Source organism: Pelodiscus sinensis, chromosome 1 (genome assembly GCF_049634645.1).
Source record: "Pelodiscus sinensis isolate JC-2024 chromosome 1, ASM4963464v1, whole genome shotgun sequence".
NCBI classification, from domain to species: domain Eukaryota; kingdom Metazoa; phylum Chordata; order Testudines; family Trionychidae; genus Pelodiscus; species Pelodiscus sinensis.
The window spans coordinates 134,578,302-134,596,197 of record NC_134711.1 but is presented as its reverse complement, the minus strand read 5'-3'; the positions used below and the strand labels follow the sequence as shown (position 1 = coordinate 134,596,197).

The following is a 17,896-nucleotide window of genomic DNA, read 5'->3' as shown; positions in this document are numbered from 1 at the left end:
CACACCTGAGCTGAGTGGGAAGGAGGGGTTAGAAGGAGGATCAGGTGGAGCTGCAGACAGACAAAAAGAGAAGTGTAGGGGATGAAGTAAAGGTAAAGGGTCAAAGATGTTTCCCTTCATCAAAGCACTTGCCACAGGTTTCTTTAGGAAGAGCCTGAGGTGGGGGTGGTGGTAGCCTGTCATTACTCTCTGCCATGTCCCTTTGCCTGTGTCCCAAGAACACAGTACACTTGCTTTCAAAGACACCTCCCCCACACACTCCTGACAGCACTGATGGGCTTGGTGAATGCAGGACTCCCTGCTGCTTCCAGAGAGAGGCTCATGGCCACTTAGGAAGCCCTAGTCTCTGTCTATGTCCCTAAGGATAACGGTTCAGGCAAGAAACTCCAAGGCCTATTCGTAGAAGAGCCACCAGCATTTCAGATGGTGCTGGGCAATTCTGCTTATACAACAGCTGCCTTGAGTGGTACAACCTGGATCTAATGAATGGTCCTTGTCTGCAAGTGGCCATGTCCCACACGCAGAGTGTGTGCTGTAATGGTCCCCTTTGGCACATGGGATTTCTTCCACAGTTTATAAACTACCTCCAAAACTATCTCTACCAGCCTCTAACGTCTCCCAAATGATGTTTAACACAATATAGAATCTACTGGGGTAAGAAGCAGCACGGGCACAGTTTGTACGGCACTTTTCTCTCCCGCACTGGAGACTGCGGGTAACCGGATGATCTGAGACGCTGGCAAACCTGACGTCAGGAGGGGACTCATCACTCATATATGGTGATGTTTCTTGCTTTTGAGTGTTATTGGCTGGTTTAGCTGCCTAAAGTCACAGATCAAACCACTGATAATAACTAAAAAGGCAGGTGGGTTTGCCATTGGCTCCTTCCCCCAGCTGATACCAGCCTCTGAATCTATATATTCCCCTTCCACGGCTTTGTTGTCACTTGTAAGATACAGGAGTCCTGGCAGGTGTTTTGTGACAGCAAGTGCAGCAAGTCAGGCTGGCTATGAAGGGACATCTCTGCACGCTGCTGCTGCGGCTTCTTCTCATCCTAGTTCAGGACACAGCAGGTAAATCTCTTCTGTGCTGTACCTGGGGAGCTGGGTAAACTGCAACTGGGGTGGTGACTTTTACTGGCAGATTTTTCTCATCTGTGTCTGGCCCAGAGTTTGTGAACTTTGGGGATTCAACTTTGACACTGTGCCCCCCGCGCTTGTTACCTCCCTGGGTTATTGCAGTGACCTCCGTGTGGGACTGCACCTTGAAGCCACCCAGAGAATGAAGCTGGTGCAATTTCAGTGACTCACGGATTGAGCAGGGCGTCTCGCGGGGAGCATGTGAAGCAGTGCTGCTGAGTCTGCACTGGCGCCATCTTTGGGTGGAGGTTGGGGTGTTGCCTGGGATTTATAAACCCCTAAATGAGCTTAGACCAGCCTTCCTGTGGGGTCACCTCTCTGCCCGTGCCATATGGACACCAGGGATGCCATTTATGGAGGATTGAGGGGACAGTAGCTCCCCCCATCCCAAGTTGGAACCCCTGGATTTCATATTTGAGATCTGCTTAAAGCTACATGCCCTGACTCCAGAGGCAGGTCTTAACTGCAACAGAGTTTGAGCTGCTTGCAGCTTTGCTTTTGGGGCAGGGAGTTTGTTATAAAAGAGGGAGGCAGGTGATTAAGAATAACAAGAGGCTGGGCATTCACATCATTGAAGGATTATTAGATCATCATGAAAACATTGCCAGGTACTTAAAACATAGGGAAGAAAAAGAGTAACAATGAGTGTTGTGTGGCTGGGATCTGCATTCAGAGCACCGCTGTTAAATTTGCAAATGTTCTTGAAAATGGCAGGAACAGGGACTAGTCCAATACTGATTGCAGGGAGTTACAAAGCGATCTCACAAAACTGGGTGATTGGGCAACGCAAGGGCAGATGGAATTTAGTGGGGATAAGTGCAAAGTAACGCACATGGATAAATATAATCCTAACTATACATACAAAAATTATGTGGTCTAAAATAGCTGTTACTATTCAAGAAAGAGATCTGGGAATCATTGCGGATAGTTCCCTGAAACATCTGCTCAACGTGCAGTGGCAGTCTACAAATTAAAAAGCTAACAGAATATTAGGAGTCATTAGGAAAGGAATAGATAAAAAGACAAAAGGCCATATTACCTTTATAAGAAGTCACTGTGGGTGTGTCTAAACTACCTGGCTCCATCGATGGAGCCATATAGATTAGGCTGATCGGCAGAGGGAAATGAAGCCGCGATTTAAATAATCGCGGCTTCATTTAAATTTTAATGGCTGCCACACTCTGCCGACCAGCTGATGATCAGCGGTTTGTCGGCAGACCGAGGCAGTCTGGACGCGCCACGGTCAACAAGGAAGCCTTTGTCGACCGGCATAGGTATGCCTCGTGAAACCAGGTTTACTTGCGCCAATCAACAAAGGCTTCCTAGTAGACTGCAGCGCATCCAGACTGCCCTGATCTGCCAACAAACAGCTGATCATCAGCTGGTCGGCAGAGCGCGGTAGCCATTTAAATTTAAATGAAGCCGCAATCATTTAAATCACAGCTTCATTTCCCTCTGCCGATCAGCCTAATCTATATGGCTCCATTGACAGAGCCATGTAGTTGAGACACACCCTGTATGCCCAAATCTTGAACACTGTTTGCAGATCTGGCCACCCTGTCTAAAAAAAGATCTATTGGATTTGGAAAAGATACAGAAAGGACAACAGAAATGTTTAGGGGTAAGGAACAGCTTCCATATGAGGAGAGATTAACCAGACTGGGACTTTTCAACTTGGAAAAGAAATGACTAAGGGGTGAGGGGATATGTTAGAGATCTAGAACAGGGTGGGGAACCTAAGGCCCAGGGGCCAGATGTGATCCCTGGCTTGCCTGGATCCAGCCCCCGGGGCCAGGGCTCTTTCCCCCCACCAGTACTGGGAAGCCAGCACTCACACTCCAGCCCCCACTCCCCCCTGACTGACAGGGTTTTCTATGGGTCAGCCAATCCCAACCCAAAAAAGGTTCCCAACCCTGATATAGAAAACCATGAACAGTGAGGGAAATAGAATAAAGAAATGTGATTTATTCCTTCACTAACATAACACAAGATGCTCACCCAATTCCATGTATAGGCAGCAGATTTAAAACAAACAGAATGAATTATTTTTTCACAATCAAATTGTAGAACTCTTTGCTGGGAGATGGTGGAAAGGCCCAAAGCATAACAGGGCTCCATTAAGAACAAAATAAGTTCAAGGTGGGTAGGTCCATCAATGGCTACTAGCCAGGATGGGCAGTGATGGTGTCCCTAGGCTCTGTTTGCCAGAAGGTAGGAATGGGTGACAGGGGATGTATCATGATGATGCTTCTTTGGTTATTCCTTCTGAAGCACCTGGCATTGGCCACCGTTGGCAGACAGGATACTGGGCTAGAAGGACCATTGGTCTGACCCAGTATGGCCTTTCTAATTATCATATTTAGATGCGAAATGTATCTGCCCTGCTTGTTGTAACCCACTAAACCCCATTCCCCTTGCAGAGCTGAGCTGGAGCCCAGGAACCCTGATGGGGGGGTCTGTGTCTCTCCACAGAGTTAGGAACAAAGTAAGAACAGACATTAAAATTTGAAGGCTAACCAGTGTCCCTTAAGTGACTTGCCGCAAGATGTCAGAATATGTTACTGTTAGAGCTCAGTGGGTCTAAATGTATTTAATTTTCATTCTTTCATATAGGAATTAGATACAGTGCTCCCATCAGCTAACTGCTAAGTTGTCTGCCAAAAAGTAGTTTTCCCTTGTCTTAGTAGCCCCGGAATAGAGGTCATGTATGTGTATGTGAGAAGGGGAGGGCAGATGGGGTTGGTTCTCCCCACCCATTTGCTGCTTGGGTTGTACTGAGTATCCCAGTAACACTGCTGAAGCCTCAGTCCTCACCCCTCCGACCCATGCTCTCACTCTCTTCTTCCCCTCACCCATCATAGCATGCACAGGTCACCTTTCCCTCCCACTAAAATCTGAAATGGTGGTCAGCAGGGGGCCCCAAGCAAGATCTCCCTCTTATAAAGGTCAGGAGTGGTGACCTGGCAGGGCTCTCTCAGCACTCCCGGACTCTGGAACTTACTTCAGCATTAGGGCCAAAATAGCCCAAAGTTGATAAACTTGGCTCACTACAAACCCCCCTTTCCTGTGGTGCGTTTGGGGAGGACCCATGGCCGGGCTGCACCAGAGAAAGAGGCGGGAAGGACTTTTTGACGGTGTCTGGCTGGCTGAGATCCTTGTGAAATGGTCACTTGGTGTTGCTGGGATTTGCACGTGGTGTCAGTGCACCGAGCTGCCTAGAGCCTCGGCTCGGCACTGGGTTAGTATTCTACCCCCGTAAATACCCCAGTCACTTAGAATTCCATGGAAATGTGGGTTTGGTCCAGACTCCAATGATTGCAAGGACCAAGTCTTGGCTCCTCCCTTCCCCATTCTCTTTCTCAAGCCAATGTGTGTGTGTGTGTGTGTGTGTATGTGGTGTGTTGTGTTGTGTTGTGTGTGTGTGTGTGTGTGTGTGTGTGTGTTGTGGTTCAGTGCCCTGTGCCCATTAGTTTACTGGAAGTTGTGCCAGAAAGAAGATTTGTCCTGAAGGAGCCTTTCCCCTTCCTCCAGGATTCCTGCTGGAGCAGAGACATTTCGATTCCCAGCTGAAGTCGAGTGAAGCCAGACTAGCAGGCGCCGCCTGGCTGAGGTGCTGGATCAGTGCCGCTCGTGGCCACATTGGTTTCATTCCCTACAGGCTGCCCCTGCCCAGTTCCAGGGATGCTCTCATGCCACCAGCCTGGTGATCAGCCGGACAGTGCAGGGCATGGACAGGTGTTGCTGTGTGGGCGGGACATGATTGTGCAGCTATTTATGGGATAGTGTCACACAGTGATGCCAAAGACCTGTTCAGCTCTAATATAGTTGTATTGCATTGATGAGGAAATGGGCATCATCTCCCAGACGTGTGGTATTTTCAGTGGGAATTATGAGTTTGCTTCACATGACCCAGACACAGAAATAAAATCATAGAATACTAAAGGTGTAAGAGACCTCAGGAGGTCATCAAGTCCAGCCCCCTGCCCAAGGCAGGACCAATCCCAACTAAATCAACCCAGCCAGGGCTTTGTCAAGCCGAGACTTAAACACCTCTAGGGATGGAGATTCCACCACCTCCCCAGGGAACCCATTCCAGTGCTTCACCACCCTCTGAGTGAAATAGTTTTTCCTAATATCCAACCTGGACCTCCCCCATTGTAACTTGAGACCATTGCTCCTTGTTCTGCCATCCATCACAACTGTGAACAGCCTCTCTTCATCCTCTTTGGAACTTCCCTTCAGGAAGTCGAAGGTTTCTATCAAATCCCCCCTCACTCTTCGCTTCTGCAGACTAAACAAACCCAAATCTCTCAGGCTCTCCTCATAGGTCATGTGCTACACCCCCCTAATCATCTTGGTCACCCTCTGCTGTACCATCTCCAATGCGTCCACATCCTTTCTATAGTGGGGGGCACAGAACTGCACACAATATTCCAGATGTGGCCTCACCAGAGCCGAATAAAGGGGAATGATCACTTCTCTAGATCTGCTGGCAATGCTCCTTCTAATGCACCCTAATATGCCATTAGCCTTCTTGGCTACAAGGGCACACTGTTGACATATCCAGCTTCTCATCCACTGTAATCCCCAGGTTCTTTTCTGCAGAATTTATACTTGGCCAGTCAATCCCCAGCCTGTAACAATGCTTGGGATTCTTCTGTCCCAAGTGCAGGACTCTACACTTGTCCTTGTTGAACCTCATCAGATTTCTTTTGGCCTAATCCTCTAATCTGTCCAGGTCACTCCTATCCCTGCCCTCCAGTGTATCTACCTCTCCTCCTAGCTTAGTGTCATCTGCAAACTTGCTGAGGGTGTAATCCATCCCCTCATCCTGGTCATTAATAAACATATTGAACAAAACTGGTTCAAGAACTGATCCTTGGGGCACTGCGCTAGAAACCGACCACCAACCTGACATCGAGCCGTTGATCACCACACATTGGGCCCAACAGTCTAGCCATCTTCCTATCCATCTTACTGTCCATTTATCCAATCCGCATTCCCTCAACTTGCTGGCAAGAATATTGTGGGAGACCATATCAAAAGCCTTGCTAAACTCAAGGTACATCACATCCACTGACTTTCCCATATCCACAGAGCCGGTTACCTCATCATAAAAGCTAATCAGATTGGTCAGGCACAATTTACCCTTCATGAATCTATGTTGATTATTCCTGATAACTTTCCCCTCTTCCAAGCGCTTCAAAATGGATTCCCTGAGGATCTCTTCCATGATTTTTCTGGGGACTGAGGTAAGGCTGACTGGTCTATAGTTCCCTGGATTGTCCTTCTTCCCTTTTTGAAAGATGGGCACTACATTTGCCTTTTTCCAGTCATTCGGGATCTCTTCCGATCTCCATGAGTTTTCAAAGATAATGGTCAAAGGCTCCTCAATGATATTTGCCAACTCCCTCAGTACCCTCGGATGCTTTAAATCTGGACCCTTGGATTTGTGTATGTTTACTTTTTCTAAATAGTTCCTAACTTTTCCTTTCCCCACCAAGGGCTGTCCACCTCCTTTCCATGCTGCGATGCCTAGTGCATGAGTCTGGGAGCTGACCTTGTCCTTCATGACAGAGGCAAAGAAAGCATTGAAGTACTTCAGCTTTTCCCACATCTTCTGTCACTGTGTTACCTCCCTCATACAGTAAGGGTCCCACACCTCTCTGATCACCCTCTTATTGCTAACATGCCTGCAGAAACCTTTCTTGTTACCCTTCACATTCCTTGCCAGTTGCAATTCCAATTGTGCTTTCGCCTTCCTGATAACTCCCCTGCATTCTCAAGCAATATATTTATACTCCTCCCTAGTCATCAGTCCAAGTTTCCACTTCTCGTAAGCTTCCTTTTTGTGTTTAAGCTCACCATGGATGTCCCCAGTAAGCCAATCTGGTGGCCTACCATATTTGCTTTTCTTACTGAGCATCAGGATGGTTTCTTTCTGTGCTTTTAATAAGGCTTCTTTAAAATACTGCCAGTTCTCCTGGATTCCTTTCCCCTTCATGTTAGCATCCCAGGGGATCCTGCCCATCAGTTCTCTGAGGGAGTCCAAGTCTGCTCTTCTGAAGTCCAGGGTGTGTATTTTGCTACTCTCCTGTCTTCCTTTGGTCAGGATCCTGAAATCTACCATCACATGATCACTGCTTTCCAGGTTTTCACACACTTTATTTCCCCTACTAATTCCTCCCTGTTTGTGAGCAGCAGGTCAAGCTGCGCATGGTCCCTGGTCGGTTCCTTCAGCACTTGTACCAAGAAGTTATCCCCAACATTTTCCAAAAACTTCCTGGATGGTCTGTGTCCTGTTGTACTGGTCTCCCAACAGATGTCAGGGTGATTAAAGTCGCTCATGAAAACCAGGGCCTGCGATCTGAAAGCTTCTCTCAGTTGTCCAAAGAATGCATCATCTATCTCATCCACCTGATTCAGTGGTCTATAGCAGACACCAACCACAATATTGTTGCTGTTGCTTCCACCTCTAAATTTAACCCATAGACTCTCAACAGTCTTTTCTCCCTCTAAGATGTGGGGAAATACACAATGGAGGGAAGATCACTGTGTCGTTGCTTCTCCTTTTCCCTGGTGCCCCAGTCTTCCTCCCTGGGCCCTGATCTTCTACATCAGCTTGTCCATGATATTGTGTTTCACAATTATTGACCTACATTGGGAAAACAAATCTGTACAATGTTCAGTTCAGGCAAACAAATAAGGAAATATCAGGGATTGACAAAAGCCGTGGGTTTCATACCCACAGCCAGCTCTGGATCACCAGTGTTCGGAGAGCTGGGTGAGGTCCTTCTTCCAAGCTGGGCCAGAGAAGTGAAGCAGGCACATGATCGGTGCAGTGTGTAATGTGGCATTACACACAAAGGTGTTGACGGCTGCTGTCACATAACTTTGGGCTGAAAGCAAATCACAGACATCGTGACAGCCAGTGGGGGTGCCTAGCACTCTCTTTTAGGCTCAGCTGGTGGAGCAATCAAGTTCCTTTATGTAACAGTAACCCAGCTGCAGAAAGTGGGGGCTATTGCCCAGGACCCAGGGCACATGGTCATGCGAGGGCTGAGCTATGCCAGGGAATGGGCAGGATGCTTGAGTTGGACTGTGTCTGTTGGAGGGAGAAGCCATTAGGAGGGGTTATAACCAAGATCCTAGAAGGCAGCACAGAAGCAAAGTCTGTTGGGGCCCAGTGGAGGGGCAGGCTGGGGGGTTTCTGAGCAAGGAAACTGTTGGCTGTTGTTAGTTTCTGCTACATGCAGGGAAACAGAAGTGGGTGTGTGTGGGGGTGTGTGGGTGGGTGTGCAAGTGCGCTAGAGCAGTGTCACGGCCCTGGGTCCTGTCACAAGTGAACACACTGAGTTGACTCCACTGAAAAGAGCCCATTTTCCCGAGTGCTGACAAGGCCCAAGGGGTTTCTTTGGGATGCACAGAACTTTCAGGATTGTCTGGGCACATCCTGGTGTAACGCAGTGAACTGCCCTGTTCTCTGAGCTCCTTGGAGGCTCCATAGACCTGCTGTCCCTTGGTCATCTGCTCCCCACTGCAAACAGCCTGTTTCGGGGGCGCAGTGGGACCCTGCATGTAGCCATTAGTCAGGGGCATTGTCATGAGCCCCTCACTCACCATGGCTTCTACTCCCTTCCCCTTCCTCCTGCCCCCTTTCCAGACTTTTCCTTCTTCCTGTCTCGCCTCCCTGACTCTGTTCCAGTTGCCCCATCTCCCTCACCCCACTGCAGACCCCCCATTCCTGCCTCCTTCTCTAACAACCCCTCCCCTCTCCTCCTTTTGCCTCCACCCTTCCTTCTGCTAGCTCCTGGCTCCTCCCCTTTCCATCCCCCCTTCCCTCCTGAACCCTGCTCCAGAATCCCACCGGAAAGCTCTCTCCACTCCCCCAGTTTCCTCCCCCATTCCCTCCCCTTCCTTCCCTCATGTGCCCGCCCCCAGTCTCCCTGCTACCCACCCACACTGCAAACCCCCTCTCCCTCCTCTCTCATGAGCCCTGCTTCAGCCCCCTCTCCTCGCCCCCCCAACTGGCTCCCTCACGTCTCTTGCCTCCCCCCACCCCAAACCTCCTGCATTTCAGTCCCCATCCCTTCCTCCTGCACCCCCTTTCCAAAGCCTGTTTCTTCCCCACCTTACATTCCTGCCCCCCCCCAGCTCCAGACCCACCACCACTCACTACTTCTCCCTCCTGCCCAACACTGCCTGTGCTGCACTGCACTGCAAACCCCATCTCTACCATCTGGCCTCAGCTCCCTGCTCTTCCTACTCCCCACCCCGCTGTCATGGGGTCTGGGCTTCCCCTCACAGTCCCTGGGTCCTGTCCAGTCTCTGAGCCACACAGGAGCAGCCACGTCCCCTGTGGGCTGCAGTCCCATTGCAAAATGAGCCAGGGGGCAGCCGGCCTAGCTCCAGGCAACCTCACTCCCACCCACCCACAGACTATAGGGAGGTGGCGGCATCTCACTGTCTGCAGCCCCAGTGAGGGGGCAGGAGATGGCGCCGTTGGGAACGAGGGAAACTCTGGGAGTTTGCAGGTTTGTCGTGTTCTCCTGGGACAGATGCAGCCCCCCAATTGGCCAGAGTGGGGATAACATGGCGGGAGCTGCAGCACTGGCAGCCCAAGGGTGAGGCCTGAGGTGGAAGAGGTGGAGCCACAAGGCAGCTCTGGGCATGTCCCAGTCTCCTGGCTCTGCGGTTGGATCCCGGCTGCTGGGCACCGGCTTTGCTGAGGGGTCGCTGGGAGGGCTCCCTGCTCACACTGACCCTGCTCTGTGTCTCTTTGAAGGTGCTGACGAGCTGAGGCTGGCGGATGGAGGCAGCCCCTGTGCCGGGAGAGTGGAGGTTAAACACCAGGACCAGTGGGGGACGGTCTGTGACGATGGCTGGGACATGGAAGACGCTGGGGTGGTTTGCAGGCAGCTGGGATGTGGAGCTGCCGTCAGTGCTCCTGAGGAAGCTCAGTTTGGACCAGGATCCGGACCAATTTGGCTGGGTAATGTTCCCTGTGATGGTACCGAGTCTGCTCTCTGGGACTGCGGGAACCCGACATGGGGTGTGAATTACTGTGATCATGGAGAGGATGCTGGAGTGACGTGTTCAGGTAAGAACCAGCCCCCTCAGTCCTGAACGGCCAGTCCCCTGAGACCAAAGGGCTTGGACCCAGAGGGTGTCCTGGGCCTGTGACCTAGGAAGGAATGAACCAAAGCCAGAGCCAGACCTGTCACTGTTGCTGATACTGAGCTGCAACTATCACTGCTCACCTCCCCGGGCACTGGCCATCCCCTGTGACTGGGAAGTGGTTTCATTGTCGCATTTACCACGATCCCAGCACCTCGTCCTTCTCTCTGAGTGGCTCCCGTTTTATGGTTCCTTTGCTGATTGTGAGCCAGTGACAGGGAGGGTCTCAGCCCAGCTGTGGGACCTGCTGCCAGGGCGGGAGCTCAATTGGGGGGGATCCGTGACCCAGCCAGGAGCTTCCTGCTGAAGGTTTCCATGTTATGTGATTGTTCATTAGGTCACTAGCCGTGCCTGCCCCACAGGGTCCTGTGGCCATGGTTGGCACCTGGAGAAAAATACTTGGGAAACTCATTGTCAGGGAAAAAATTAAAGAAATCCCATTGAATTAGCAAACTTGCCTGTCTGCAAATAACGTGTCTGTCTCCTAGAACCACTGGCTTCGGTTTAAAGCTTCTGTGTGATTTCTCTGTTAGGATTTCCAAAGAGGCCAGCAGCGGTTTGATGCCCAATCTGCATTGTCTGTCAGTGAAACATTTGATCCTCAGAGACTACAGGCCAGATTTTTAGAAAAGATATTTAGGGTATGTCTACACTACAGCACTAATTCGAACTAACTGAATTCGAATTAGTTAATTCAAACTAAGCTAATTCGAACTAGTGCATCTAGACCTAAAAACTAGTTTGAATTAGGGTATGTCTACACTACCCCGCTAGTTCGGACTAAGAGGGTAATGTAGGCATACCGCACTTGCAAATGAAGCCCAGGATTTGAATTTCCCGGGCTTCATTTGCATAAGCAGGGCTCCGCCATTTTTAAATCCCCGCTCGTTCGAACCCTGTGCCGGGCGGCTTTACGCGGCACAAACTAGGTAGTTCGAACTAGGAAGCCTAGTTCGAATTACCTAGTTCGTGCAGCGTGTAGCCGCGTGGCACAGGGTTCGAACGAGCGGCGCTTTAAAAATGGCGGAGCCCCGCTTATGCAAATGAAGCCCGGGAAATTCAAATCCCGGGCTTCATTTGCAAGTGCGGTATGCCTACATTACCCTCCTAGTTTGAACTAGCGGGGTAGTGTAGACATACCCTTAGTGTTTTGCTAATTCGAACTAGCATGTCCACATTGAGTGGACCCTGAACCAAAGTTAAGGCTGGCCGGAAGCAGTGCTGGCAGAGCATCAGGTTAGCACTTAAGAGTATGGAGCTGCTGCCTCAGGCTAGCCAAGGGCTGTGCTTAAAGGGACCCGATCCCCACCCCGGACAGACAGTTCTCAGGGTTCCCCGCTTGCTTGTCTACCTCGATGACAGACAGCAAAGCAGACCTGTCTTGGAGTGCCCTGAGTGCCGACACTCGGCACATCACAGCACTCAGCCATCAGCCCAGATGCACTTGACGCAGGCTGCCATCCGGAGGGGTCAATCGGGGGGCCGCAGGAGAGCTTCCACCCCGAGGAGCCCGCAGAACCACCCCAGTCCTCCCCATCAGGGGCTCATATCCCATTCCTCCCTCACCTCCTTCCACTTACCCCTCCCTAGCCCCCCTTCCTGATGTAAAAAATAAAGGACATGTGTGTTCAAAAATAGAAACTCGTTATTTAACAAAACGCGGGGGGGGGGGGGGGAATTAACCTCTGGGGAGACTGGGAAAAGGAGGTGGGAGTGGGGAAGAGAGAGGGTGGGAGAGGGGAGGTAGAAACCTGGGAGGAGGGAGCTGGAAGGGGGAAGCCAGGGGAAGAAGGAGGAGGGGAAGTATAAAACTATGGTATGCCATATCTTCAGTACTGTGTACAGATGTGATCTCCTCACCCCAGAAAAGATATTTTGGCCTTGGAAAGGGTTCCAAAAAGGGCAACTAAAATGATCAGGGGTTTGGAACAGGTCCCATATGAAGAGAGGCTAAAGAGACTGGGACTTTTCAGCTTAGAAAAGAGGAGACTGAGGGGGGATATGATAGAGGTCTATAAAAGCATGACTGGTGTGGAGAGGGTGCATAAAGAAAAGTTCTTCATTAGTTCCCATAATAGAAGTACTAGAGGACACCAAATGAAATGAATGGGTAGCAGGCTTCAGACTAGTAAGAGAAAGTTCTTCTTCACAAAGCAAATAGTCAACCTGTGGAACTCCTTGCTGCAGGAGGCTGTGAAGGCTAGAACTAGAACAGAGTTTAAAGAGAAGTGAGATAAATTCATGGAGGCTGGGTCCATGGAGTGCTATTAGCCGGGGGTAGAAATGGTGTCCCTGGCCTCTGTTTGTTGAAGGCTGGAGATGGATGGCACGAGACAAATGGCTTGGTAATTGTTTCGGTCCATCCCCTCCAGGGTTCCTAGTGTTGGCCACTGTCGGCAGACAGGCTACTGGGCTAGATGGACCTTTGGTCTGACCCAGTACGGCCATTCTAAGCTGAGGTCTCAGGGTCGGGGGTCTCAGTGGACCACCTTGATTTTCATGGAAACCTGCTCCTGGGTGGCCAGGCTGGCAGCTCTCCTGTCCTAGCTGGCCACTTTCCTGTGCCTAGTGTGGAGGTCATGGATGAGGTCCACGATGTCCACACTAGACCAGGCGGGCGCCCGCCTCTTGCAACCCTGGGCAGGCTCCTGGGAGCCGCCAGCCTGGTCTCGGGAAGAGGAGGAGGGCTGGGTGGCAGCGGGTGGCTGGTTCGTGCCGTGCCAGGTGCAGGGTCTGCTGGCTGGATGCTGGCAGGCTTGCACCTGGCACGGGCACCGTAGCCAGACCGTGACCCTTTAAGGGGTCCGGGGCCGGGAGGGGGGGGCAGAAGAGTTTCCCTGGTGGTGCCCAAAGTGGCCACCAGGGAAAGCTGGGGAGGGCTAGCCTCCCACTAGTTCGAATTAAGTGGCTACACAGCCCTTAATTCGAACTACTTAATTCGAACTAGGCGTTAGTCCTCGTACAATGAGGTTTACCTAGTTTGAATTAAGCGCTCTGATAGTTCGAATTAAGTTCGAACTAGCGGTTTGTATGTGTAGTGAGTATCAAAGTTAATTCGAACTAACGTCTGTTAGTTCGAATTAACTTTGTAGTGTAGACATACCCTTAATGATTAATACTGCAGATAGGCGCCATAGGGGATTTATAGTGTGTCTGCTGCCAAACTCCCAGCAGCTTTGGAAAATTGCACTAAGCACCTGCCTGCATTTCTAGGCACTGAATGCCCTTTAAAAGCTGGCCCTGAGTATTTTTTTTTTTTTTTGGAACATGGCAATTAAGCTACTAAGTCACTGGGGGCATGTCTACACTACAGCGCTAATTCAAACTAAGCTAATTCGAACCAACACATCCAGACTCAAAAACTAGTTCGAATTAGTGTTTTGCTAATTCGAACTAGCATGTCCACATTAAGTGGACCCTGAACTGGGCTTAAGGATAGCCGGAAGCAGTGCCGGCAGGGCATCAGATGAGGACTTAGAGCGTGGAGCTGCTGCCTCAGGCTAGCCGAGGGCTGTGCTTAAAGGGACCCGACCCCCACCCCGGACAGACAGTTCTCAGGGGTGCCCCGCTTGCAAAGCAGTCCTGATTTGGAGTGCCCTGAGTGCCCACACTGGGCACATCACAGCACTCGGCCATCAGACCGGCAGCACTTTCCGCAGGCTGCCATCTGCGGAGAGGGGGTAATTGGGGGGGTTGCAGGAGAGCTTCCACCCCCAGAAGCCCGCAAAGCCAGCCCAGTCTTCCCCATCGGGGGCTCGTACTCCATTCCTCCATCACCTCCTTCCACTTACCCTTCTGTAGCCCCCCTTCCTGATGTACAAAATAAAGAAAATGTGTGGTCAAAAATAGAATCTCTCTTTATTGAACAAAACTCGGGGAGACTGGGAAAAGGAGGTGGGAGAGGGGAAGAAAGAGGGTGGGAGAGGGGAGGGCAACTAAAATGATCAGAGGTTTGGAACAGGTCCCATATGAAGAGAGGCTAAAGAGACTGGGACTTCTCAGCCTAGAAAAGAGGAGACTGAGGGGGGACAGGATAGAGGTCTCTAAAAGCATGAGTGGGGTGGAGAGGGTGCATCAAGAAAAGTTCTTCATTAGTTCCCATAATAGAAGGACTAGAGGACACCAAAGGAAAGGAATGAGTAGCAGGCTTCAAACGAGTAACAGAAAGTTGTTCTTCACAAAGCAAAGAGTCAACCTGTGGAACTCCTTGCTGCAGGAGGCTGTGAAGGCTAGAACTAGAACAGAGTTTAAAGAGAAGTGAGATAAAGTCATTGAGGTTGGGTCCATGGAGTGCTATTAGCCAGGGGGTAGAAGTGGTGTCCCTGCCCAAAGTTTGTGGAAGGCTGGAGATGGATGGCATGAGACAAATGGCTTGGTCACTGTCTTCGGTCCATCCCCTCCAGGGTCCCTAGGGTTGATCGCTGTCGGCAGACAGGCTACTGGGCTAGATGGACCTTTGGTCTGACCCAGTACGGCCATTGTAAGCTCAAGGCTCAGGGTCAGGGGTCTCAGTGGACCACCTTGATTTTCATGCAAACCTGCTCCTGCCAGGCTGGCAGCTCTCCTGCCCTAGACGGCCACTTTCCTGTGCCTAGTGCGGAGTTCATGGACGAGGTCCATGATGTCCGCACTAGACCAGGCGGGTGCCCGCCTCTTGCGGTCCCGGGCAAGCTCCCGGGAGCTGCCAGCCTGGTCCTGGGAAGAGGGGGAGGGCTGGGGGGCATCGGGTGGCTGGCTCGAGCCGTGCCAGATGCAAGGTCTGCTAGCTGGGTGCTGGCAGACTTGCACCTGGCACGGGCACCGTAGCCAGACCGTGCCCCTTTAAGGGGTCCGTGGCCGGGAGGGGGGCAATAGAGTTTCCCTGGTGTTGGCCAGAGTGGCCACCAGGGAAAGCTGGGGAGGGCTAGCCTCCCACTAGTTCGAATTAAGGGGCTACACACCCTTAATTCGAACTAGTAAGTTCGAACTAGGCTTAGTCCTAATACAATGAGGTTTACCTAGTTCGAACTAAGCGTTCCGCTAGTTTGAATTAAGTTCGAACTAGCGGAGCGCTAGTGTAGCACCTATCAAAGTTAATTCGAACTAACGACGTTAGTTCGAATTAAATTTGTAGTGTAGACATACCCTGAGGTAGTTTAGAAGATATAACCCTTAGAATAAAATCCAGGCCCTTTCTAAGGGCTCCAGGGAATGGGAGGATCTTCCCAACTTTGTCGGAATTAGAGTTAGCCCACAGAATTCCCCAGATTGTGTGCACATTTTCATATTTTGGAGCAATTACTAATAGAAAATTACAAAGTCTCTGGTACCCTGGGGTGTGTCTAGACTACAGGGTTTTGTCGACAAAAGTGGACTTTTGTCGACAAAACTATACCTGCATCCACACTACTGCTGAGTTCTGTCGACATAACATCGACAGAACTCAGCAGTTTTGTCGACACTGGTAAACCTCATTTTACGAGGCATAACGCCTTCTGTTGACAGAGTTTCTGTCGATAGAAGGTGTTATTGCATGTAAACTGTCCTTTGCGTCTACACTACCATGTCGACAAAGCAGTTTGCTTTGTCAACAGAACTCAATGTAGTGTAGATGCTCTTTGTCGACAGAAGTTTTGTCGACAGTATCTGTCGACAAAATTTCTGTCGACAGAAGCCTGTAGTCTAGACGTACCCCTGTAGACCTGGCATGGAGGCATTTATGGTGCCTCAGTAGTTAACATTGCAACTATGGGGTCATTATAAGTTGTATTTAAATTGTTCTTGGCTCAACATTTCATACAATCCTATGAAAACAGCTCAAGGAAGAGAAGGATATTTCTCTCATTCCAAAAGTTTTAGCAGTTTCCCTGGGAGTTGGAGCTAGGGGTAATGTTTAGTCTTAACCTTTCCCTGGATTTTGAGAGTTTCAGTGATAAACCTTGAATTCTGTGTATGTGCGGTAGGAGTGGTGGGTAATGGGGAGGGTGTTACATGCACTTTCCTAGTATTTAAAAATAAATAAAAAAGACAGGGGAAAAAACCTTAGGAAAAAGATCAGTCATTGCCAGGATTCTCAAACTCTACAGATTTAAAATATATTGGCCTTTGCAGATGTAAATTCCCTAACACAGTTTTTACACAAGGTTTTACACTACCCTGGTGAAATGGGCCAGCAAAAGGATCTGAGTCCCTGCTCCCACTTACTTTACCCAGAGCCCTTCCTGACCTCGAGGGCTCCCCTTCCATCCTCCTTTGCGGCAGAGTACCAAAAAGGCTGGGCTCAGGATTCCTTGGTGGCTCGTGCCTAACCTTGCTGTGGTCCCTGAGGAACAGAGGAGGGGTGTCCCCGCTCTGAGATGCTCTCTCTGCTATGGACACTTTCTTGACTGTTACATACAGTGAGGAGCATCCCTACCGACACACAAAACACACAGCTCTATGGGGCACCCCTGCAGCTGGGTGCTTCGTATGGTTACTGGCTGTTCCCAACCCCATCCCCCTGGCTGCCCCACCTTGGCCTGATGGCTCTTTGCCATCTCTGGCCTCCAACCCCATCTGTTATCTGGCCCCCCATGGGCTGTGCCCATCCTGCACTTCCCAGGCAGGGGGAGCGGTACCAGTGTGGGCTGGGGGACTCGGGAGGAGCAGGTGGCAGCTGTTCAGATGCACCTGCAGAATAAAGGTGGTTTCCCCTTCAAAGCGCCGCTTCTCTCAGCCAGGTGGGTGGCTCCCTTTGCTCCTGAGTCCTCTGGCCTGCGCTTGCACCACTCACTGCCCCCTGCCCCTCCTGCCTGCTTCCCTGTGGCCACAGGGCAGCCTCCTTCCCTTCCCTGCTCCTGCTGTGGGCTGCGACTCTCCAGCCCAGAGGCCATTTGAGGCAACGTGTACGGCCCATTTGTTCTGGGGGAGTTGGCAGCCAAACACTGGTGCCCTACAAACCCCAGCACTGGCACCTCCGCCCCCAGTCCCCAGCAGAGCAGCCATTCCTCCTGTGGGGAGTGGGGGAGGGGAAGGTTCCAGTGCTGAGCTCTGTAGGGCCCTGGCATCAATAATGACAGCCCTGCCTACAGTTCAGTGTAAATATGAATTACCAGAAGACTTACCTGGCACTGCCTGGGTCCAGCCTGGGGGAGGAAGGGGGAGCCACATAGGCCTCCTGCTGGAGCTCCCCAAACCCAGGCTGGGGCTGGAGTGTGTGTGTCTGTCGGTGGGTCGGTTGGGGTGGAGGGGGTGGCTGGCCTAGGGCTAAAGGGAAGGATTCAGGGGACAGCTGGGGGAAGCGGGCAGCCTCCCACCAGTGCTCTTTGCACCTGGTACAGGGGCAGGGGGGAAGGTTGTGCAGTCTGGCGCTCCCCAGACCTGGACCAAGGTGGAATGGGGGACTATGAAGGCTGGACAGCCACTGCTGCACTGGGTGGCCCAGCTGTGTTGGGGGGTTGAGGGGGAGGGGCTGTGGCTCCTGCAGTAGGGGGTCAAGGTTTCATTGCCCACCCTGGTGGTGGTCTTGGGTGGGAGGGCTGCGGTGATGGGTCTGGCGTTGGGGCTGAGGGCCGGGGAGAGGGCTTTGGGTAGAGGGGGCACTTACCTAGGTAGGTGGTAGG

General features: G+C 51.2%; 1 protein-coding gene across 1 annotated transcript in view; it reads left to right on the top strand.

Moving 5' to 3' along the window:
- Positions 1–956: 956 nt before the first annotated feature.
- Positions 957–17,896, top strand: part of LOC112547505 (antigen WC1.1-like) — a 142,373-nt gene continuing 125,433 nt past the window's right edge. The window contains exons 1-2 of the mRNA XM_075902503.1: positions 957–1,073; positions 9,925–10,239. Of these exons, the coding sequence (XP_075758618.1) occupies positions 1,010–1,073; positions 9,925–10,239 (379 nt within the window). The 5' untranslated portion in view covers positions 957–1,009. The remainder of the gene's footprint in view (positions 1,074–9,924; positions 10,240–17,896) is intronic.